At 43.0% G+C, this 8,774-nt stretch overlaps 1 protein-coding gene across 1 annotated transcript in view; it reads left to right on the top strand.

Moving 5' to 3' along the window:
* Positions 1 to 6,090, top strand: part of P3H2 (prolyl 3-hydroxylase 2) — a 325,207-nt gene extending 319,117 nt beyond the window's left edge. The window contains exon 15 of the mRNA XM_069212790.1: positions 3,983 to 6,090. Coding sequence (XP_069068891.1) covers positions 3,983 to 4,075 — 93 coding nt within the window. The 3' untranslated portion in view covers positions 4,076 to 6,090. The remainder of the gene's footprint in view (positions 1 to 3,982) is intronic.
* Positions 6,091 to 8,774: the final 2,684 nt, after the last annotated feature.

The following is an 8,774-nucleotide window of genomic DNA, read 5'->3' on the forward strand; positions in this document are numbered from 1 at the left end:
TGCAAAATACCTATGAAGATAAGAAGAGTTAGGTCGACCTGGATTAGAATTGCTTGAGGTGTGAAGGTCAGCCCTCTCTCTGTGCAAAAGTTATGCTAAAGAGCAAACAGTACAGATCTGCTGTAAGTGAGTTTGCAAGACTTCTTTGGATAAAGTGTTGAGAAGCCGTCATTTCCCATCGTCTGCTTTGTCGGCATGCAGGTGAGCATGGCTTTGAGATGCTTTCTCTATGGCCACCATTCAGTAGCGTCTGCTAGGTCGGCATGCAGGTGAGCATGGCTTTGAGATGCTCTCTCTAGGACCACTGTTTCACATTGTCTGCTTGTTGGCATACATGTGGGCATGGCTTTGAGATGCTCTCTCTATGGCCACCATTCAGTATTGTCTGCTTGTTTGGCAGGCAAGTGACCACAGCTTTGAGTTGCTGTCTCTAGGGCCACCATTCATTATTTTCTGCTTGGTCCGCATTCAGGTGAGCATGGGTTTGAGATGCTCCCACTAAGGCCAGCATTCAGTATCGTCTGCATGGTAGGCATGCAGGTGAACATGGGTTTGAGATGCTCTCTATAGAGCCACCATCTCCCATTGTCTGCTTGGTCGGCATGCAGGTGAGCATGGCTTTGAGATGCTCTCTCTAGGGCCACCATTCAATATTGTTTACTTCGTTGGCATGGAAATGAGCATGGCTTTGAGGTGCTCTCTCGAGGGCCACCATTCAGTATCGTCTGCTTGGTCAGCATGCTGGTGAGCGTGGCTTTCAGGTGCTCTCTCTAGGACCACTATTCCATATTGTCTGCTTGGAGGGCAGGCAAGTGACCATGGCTTCGATGTGCTCTCTCTAGGGCCACCATTCATTTTTGTCTGCTTGGTCGGCATGCTGGTGAGCATGGGTTTGAGATGCTCTCTATAGGGCCACCATCTCTCATTGTCTGCTTGGTCGGCATGCAGGTGAGCATGGCTTTGAGATGCTCTCTCTAGGGCCATCATTCAGTATTGTCTCCTTGGTCAGCATGTTGCTGAGTGTGGCTTTGAGATGCCCTCTCTAGGACCACCATTCCGTATTGTCTACTTTGTCGGAATGCTGGTGAGCGTGGCTTTCAGATACTCTCTCTAGGACCACTATTCCACATCGTCGGCTTGGTTGGCAGGCAAGTGACCACAGCTTTGAGATGCTCTCTCTAGTGCCACCATCTTCCTTCATCTGCTTGGTCAGAATGCAGGTTACCATGGCTTTGAGGTGCTCTCTCTGGGGCCACTATTCAGTATCTTCTGCATGGTCGGCATGTCGATTAGAATGGTTTGTAGATGCTCTCTGTAGGGCCACTGTTCCGCATCTTCTGCTTGGTTGGCATGCAGGTGAGCCCAGCTTTAGGATGTTCTCTCTAGGGTCACCATTCAGAATTGTATTGTCTGCGTGGTCGGCATGCAGGTGTGCATGGCTTTGAGATGCTCTCTCTAGGGCCACCATTCAGTATCGTCTGCTTGGTCGGCATGCAGTGAGCACAGCTTTGAGATGCTCTCTCTAGGGTCTTCATTCAGTATTGTCTGCTTGGTCGGCATGCAGGGGAGCATGATTTTGAGATGCCCTCTCTAGGGCCACCATTCCCTATTGTCAGCTTGATCTGCTTGCAGGTGAACATAGCTTTGAGTTGCACTCGATAAGGCCACCATTCAGTATCATCAGCTTGGTCTGCTTGCAGGTGAGAATGGCTTTGAGATGCTCTCCCTCTAGGGCCACCATCTCCCTTGTGTGCTTGGTCGGCATGCAGGTGACCACGGCTTTGGGATGCTCTCTTTAGGGCCACAATTCAGTATTGTCTGCTTGGTCGCCTTGCAGGTGAGCCCAACTTTGAGATGCTCTCTCTAAGGCCACCATTTAGTATCGTCTGCTTGGTCCGCTTGCAGGTGAGCATGGCTTTGAGATGCTCTTTATAGGGCCACCGTCTCACGTCCTCTGCTTGGTCAGAATGCAGGTGACCACAGCTTTGAGATGCTGCTGCAGAGCCACAGCACCTACATTACGAGAAGGATCTGCCTTCACATGAAGGGTGGATGGAAGCATGAAAAGGGTTTTAGAGGAAGAAATAAAAAAATCTGGTGGAGGAAACAAATCATCCACTCCAGCAGATGTGATCTAGCTACACATAAAAAGACAGATAATATAACAGCGAGAAAGAATGCAGTGTAAGAAATCGAAACTAAAATAATAACGTGCCCTCATACCTAAATTTAAATAAGCTAAAACAAATATCGAGGTAAAGCCTGGGCAGTGTTCTAAAAGTAAAAGGAAAAAAAATAAAATCCTATAAGAAGATCTAAAAGCATCAAGTGCTGCAGCCGCACAACGTTGTCAAGTCTCCAGTGGATGTGGTAACATGGGTTTGAGATGGTCGAGAGCACGCCACGGAGCAGCGGGTGAGCCGACCCCCAGGAGATGGAAATGCAGTGAGGCACCCGTGAAAAAACAAGCACGGGCAAAGCCAATAGGTCTTGCCTATGAGATGGCAGCTCTCAGCTCTGCTGTGTCAGTGATAAGCCATGTTATACAGCAGAGCGGCTGCTGTGCAGCATGGCTGCAATTAAAAAAAAGGAATATGAAGCTGCCATGAGTGAAAAAAACACTGAGGCAGACGGCGCTGGCAGTGTCATTGCGATTTTTTTAAAATTGTGCCCAACTATGGGGACTCTAGTGCAAGGCCTTTTTTTTGTTTAGGGCAGAGTGGAGGGGATCAACATGGAATGGGGCGAAGGAGAGAGAAAGCAAGCAACAACAAGGACAGCTAGTGTGGTGGGGTGAGAGTGAGTGGGGGGCAAGCAACAACAAGAAAGGCGGGCAAGTAACGACACGGTTGTGGGAAAAGCAATAATAAGGGCAGCAGGATGGCGTGGAAGTAACACGGAGGACAAAGCAACATGTATGACGGGGTAGGGTCCCAAGGCAACACAGGAGTAGTACACCAGGGAGACTGCTGGAAAAGAAGCACACTCTAGCTCAGTGCTTAGACAAAAATGAAAAAAGCGGCGTCCAATTAAGGGAAGAGTGGGAGGACAGGAGTTCTTGGGCCGTGCTCCAGCAGAGGGACAAATACAAGAAGCAGAAATGAATGCAGCACACACCAACTTATGAAAAGCCACCAAAGTACAGTGAGAATGAAGCCAACGAATGGTAAGCAATGCGTGGCCTCTAAGCCCCCTGTAAGTAAACAATATATCTCAAAACCAACAGCACGTGCTGTCTCACGGGTGAACTATTAAAGGAAATAAATAGGGACTCTAGGAACAAACAGAAATGTAGTACAGCCACTCTTGCTGTGCAGCTCTAGCAACACAGAAAAGAGAAAACCTTAAAAATGAGAATATGTTGAAAGAAAACTAAAGCACAATAATAAGGTTGACCTATGCTGGCATGTAAATAAAATAAATGTAAATGGGCAATTGTGCTCAATTCCTGAAAGTACAAAGACATCACTGAATGTATAAACCAGTGGTGTAAAAGTGTTGCGAACAGTACTGTTAAGTTTGGACGGTAGATGTGGGTTTAATAATGCGATGACCAGACGTACTTGCCGCCACGATGATGCATGTGGAGCTCATTTCATGAGGTATCAGAATTACAATTGGTCTAGAAGAGAAGGTCACCACCTGCCCACCCTTGTCTACCTTTAGGCAGATTTGACCCTTTTTTAGGACTTTCATGCATCTATAGCTATTTCCAGTAACGGCAGTTGCAACAACACATCACCTTCAACATCACCGCCTCCTGTCTCTTTACACTGAGTGAGGTCAATCCAGAATCAAAGCAAAGACAATATATATTGTTGTATGTGATCATTGATAACAGGGTGGAGGACGGGAGTTGGGTGTGGGTGATTCTGTGGAGTGGTTCTTCCCAACAGAACTTTTGAGTGACACATGCAAAACTGTTTACATTGATGTCTTTTTACACATGATTAACACAGGGAACCTCTCAATTTTCTTGTAGGAGCGAATTGAAGCCGACAGCTTAATGGCAACGTTAGACCCGGAGCACGGCAGTGTCGCCGAAATGAACATCAACTCAAGGGATGAATTATAAATTAATGCGTAAAATGATTAATTAAATATTTATTAATTATTTTTAAGATTATTAGAATGGTTTTATTTTTTATACAAAGCAAATGGTGTAATTTAACAAATAATGAAAACTTGCTGTTCCAACTTTAGTGAGACTTCTGCTTGTCCGTATCGCCAGCTTACTTCGCCCACCCAGCCGCAACACCGCATTATCCCTTGCAGAGCCTTGGTAGTGGGTAAACTTTCCAAGAGCTGAGTGTCCAACCGTGTGATCTAGGAGGGAGAAATATTTTACAGAATTGGAGACAATGTACAAATTAGAAAAACTCTATTCACTTTGAGTAGTAAAATGCATGTCAGTGCAAACAACATACCCTCAAGAAGACATCATTAAAAATAAGGGGTTTGGCAATTTTATAAAGGCTTTCACAGGACTGAAAATGTACAATAATGATTTATAAGTTTTTAAAAATTACAACCAAGTGTATAATGATGTCATTTCTTCTAACACAGTCTATCTTGTTTGCCCAAATTATCTGGAATGTCTTTATTATTAACACAGTTATCGATTAAACAACGTAAGTCTCTAAAACCCATTTAACAGAAATTCAAAGACCATGTATGTCCACAAACACACAAATAATGAATGAGCCATAAGGTGCAGTAATGATTTTCAGGACAGACTTAGCATGAAAGAAATGTAGAAAGACAGGCTTTGGGTTTAAGCTCTCAAACCTAACTTTTCACAATATATATCAATAGATCAGTTTATGAATGTAGTTTTGTTAAAAAAAAAAGTTTATTTTCTTATGCAAATGGTGAAAGCTGTATTTCAAATCACCTCCAAGTTCACAGGGCTTTAAGGGCTCACCTATTTTTGTGCATGTTGTCTGTGACTGTAGGTTTGCTGTTTTGGCATGTCTCATAGAGATATCCCCGGGTGACTGTGCGCTCTAGAAATAAAATTAGAAGTAAATAAAAACATGAATGAAGAAAAGGAGGCACTCAAGCTAAAATGTTGCTTTGATTTAAATGAACATTAATTCTCCAGACCAAACCATTGAAATGTTCAACCACTGCAAGGTATATTGCATCACACAGTGTTCACCTTAAAAGATTTTCTATATAATTTATTGTCTATTAGTATTTGCTAGCACGTGTTTCGCGATGTGCTCCTGTGGCTTCCTCAAAGCAATCAACCTTTATTGGCACTGTTGTACACAACTGGGACTCTAAGATATATTGATTTGTAAACTTTGACCCAGCAAGTTTTGCGGCTGAAAGAGGCATTTTCACCCACTAGTTCTCCAAGTATAACCACAGGCACTAAAACTCACATAATATACTTTAAAGGTTCTAGACCCACTTAATGGGTCTGAAACAACAATTGCACCGGCTTGTAGATATAACTAAAATCATATTAAGATGCTATTCTAGCATCATAAATTTCAGAATATCATAAATGAAAATGATTAGTTAAATAGGAAACTCCCTTTCTTACTTTATGAATTTTATGCAGTCTTGTTTAAGATATTATATGTTTCACCAAAGTTTGCAGAAAAGTAACAACAATGTTGTTAGTTTTATTTATTGGTGTTGCTGAAGGCCACTGAATTTGTTAAGTAATCCAAACAGTATTTTGTTTTTTTTTTTTTTTTACATTTAGTGCCCAATATGGTTATTAGATTAATGTAGGATGAGCACTGGAGACAGACATGATTTAAGAAGTTCTTGTTAGTAATAGAGATAGTCCAGAAATTCAGCTAACGGGATGGATCGCGATAAGAGAAATGAAATAACCATGGCCTTTTGTAGTAAATTGAAACAATAGATGGAAGGAGTGGGTCTAATGTCTGTGTTGTACATTTTTGTCATTGAGAAAGATATATAAAATCATGAAACATGTTGATTGTTTAATGATGCTCTTATGATGTAAATCTGCATTGAACAAAAAAAAAATCTGATGTTGGACGGAAATGAAGCTCTTTAAAATATAAAGATGGAGTATGAGAATAAATCAAAATGTGATCTGAATAATCTCTCGGATGAGTTCATTATCTTTTGTGTCATTCCTTTGAAAGGTTTTGATTATTAATGTGTCAAGAATATTGATGGGATATTATCTATTCACTGCATTAATATCCCATGTTGTGTTTTTTTTCTTACATCATCATCATCATAAAAGGTATTTTTGGTCATAAATGTAAGTTTACAGCTGAAATTTCCTTTTTTGATCTGTGTCAGCAATCTGCAGATGGATACCTGGCAGTCGTAAATGCATTTACCCATGAGAATTTCTCCACTGCAAACAAGGAGAAATCAGCAATATTACATTTCATTCAGTGGTTGGGAAGTGGGATTCCAAGGTGGCATGCCTTTGAAGTGAAGCAAAGCACACAAGCATGTACGTTCGTGGGCATTCCCAAACTCCTCAGGCCCCTCCTGGAAATGGGAAGAGATTTACTCTGCTTCCAGTATGAAAAGGAGAACATGTGGCAGTCAGTCTTGCTGCATGTTTTGGGAAAGGACTCACCGAACGAAGCCACCCAATGGCGCGCCGGGGTACTGTTCATGCAAAAGATTCCAAATGCAGTCTGACACCTGGGAAATTCAAAGGTAAGGAATCTGCAGCTAGAAGTCTGTATCAGGTAGTATGTATTGGCACAGGGAGACCCTTTGCGGAGTTCTCTGCAGTGGACATCTCCACTATAGGAAGAGCAGCAGTTAGGAAATTCACATCATTCACAAAAGTACTATTAAAAACCTACTCCTGGGACCACTTTCCAGGCACATGTCTTGGAATGTTTGTGAGTAAAAAATAACTCTTAAAAATACACCCAGCCGGAGATGCAAATCTCTTACCACAAATATAAGGTTTTTTTCTTACACAGGGTCGGTGGTTGCTATTCGAGTGAAAGGCTGTCCAGTAAATGCAGAACAGGTTCCCAGAAATAAACTGTCAAATGTTGACATTTCAGGACAGCTAAATGTGCACTTTGACAATTGCTTGTTTCATCGCTGTGACTGAAATCCAGCTCCTTGACACCATGCAGTTGCACTGGATAGTATGGGATAGTATGGAGTTTTATGCGCCTTTTCTTCACACTCACTTCTGATCTCATCTCTTCTAGACTCAGCACTTCTGTGGCTGCTTTTCTTCCACATTTCCCTCATGCCCCCTGGGTACCGCTCCATCCCTCGGTTCTCTCGCCCTCTGGTTTCTAAATAAATCTTTCTCCCCCCGCCAGCACAGAGAGCTCCCGACAGACCTCTGCCTCAGAAGAGCTGTAAGGCTCTGTCAGGGCCATCCTCAAATCCAGCAAAGGTATCCCATGGTGATCCCTGAATACCAGAACCAGATGCAGTGACCACAAAGGGCCATTTTGACTCTTAAAAGGCAAGGTCTCGAGGACTGATAGCATGTGGAAAGATCCCCTCTTTGCACAAATCTCCAGAAAGGTAGTCATTGATAGCAAACTGGTGATCTGCCCGATAGTAAATCAGGTCCCTGGCACTCTGCTCCCACTGTAGGTGTGTTGCATGTACTTACTAAAAGTAATCCTAAATTGCCTGCCCACCAGTGTATACGAGCTGTAGGAGGGATGGATCCACTTGAAAACAGACAGGGGAATTTTATAAGAATGGTTCTGAAGGATATTGAGCCCGCATAGGAGCGCTATCCTCTTGTGCAGGGCAATTCTGCCAAGAATGGCTAAAGGGAGTGAAGCCCATCCATTCAGGTCTCTGCCTGTCCTGTTCATGAGTGGAATTATATTGTGCTCCTAGTAAGAAGACTTATCCAGGGATGCAATTCTACGATCCAGCAAGACTCTTGCAAGATCGAAAAAACCCAAAAAACAAAATGGTGGCCAGACCACATTTAAATCCAGGACTCTCATCACCCTCTCCGCAGTGGTCAATGGATTGCTGAAGACGAGCAGGGTGTCTCCATCCTCTCACCATCTGAAAACCCCGATCTGGGTCTCTATGGACTCACTTGCCCTCCGGCTCAATTTTCATGGCAAATAGAAAGGGAGAGAGAGTACTCCCCTGCAGGACACCCCTCTCAATGGAAATCACATCTGACATTACCCCATTTACCCTCACCCACCTTCGCCCAGGGCGAGGCATAGAATAGTAGTAAAACCAAAATTCATCTTATGCATAATTTGGAATAAAGGAACTAGTGCACTGAAACCAAAGAAAGAAGGAACTAGACCCTATGGTATCATTTACTGTGATCGTTTATGGACAAATCATAATTTCCAACTCTTCCTTCTGATTCATATTTCCTCTAACATCCAATTGTACACCACTCCTTACCACATGGTTGAGTCTCACCACAAACCACTGCCACATGGGTGGGAGAGGGAAATGAATTTCTGATCCACTACAAATTCTGTAAGTATTTCTCCATCTTATCTGGCTTGACCTGTACTCCAATCACGTGACAGGGTGGCCCGGGACCCTCGTGTAAATATACATCCCTGAAAAACTCAGTTATTTATTCAGTAACAGAATAATTCATCTATCTTTACTACAGGTCATCTGGAGAATAAATCCAAAATTATCACCATATATTCAGTCTTGTCATTTAACTGAACTGCACCTGCAATACCAACCAAGGTTTACTCTCAACGCATTTTTGGACAACCACTAAGTGAGGCCTTAATGTTCTCATGAGGAGTTCTCACCTGTCACGCAGGTGCTCGTTTTGCTTC

This window comes from Pleurodeles waltl, chromosome 11 (genome assembly GCF_031143425.1).
Source record: "Pleurodeles waltl isolate 20211129_DDA chromosome 11, aPleWal1.hap1.20221129, whole genome shotgun sequence".
NCBI classification, from domain to species: Eukaryota; Metazoa; Chordata; class Amphibia; order Caudata; family Salamandridae; genus Pleurodeles; species Pleurodeles waltl.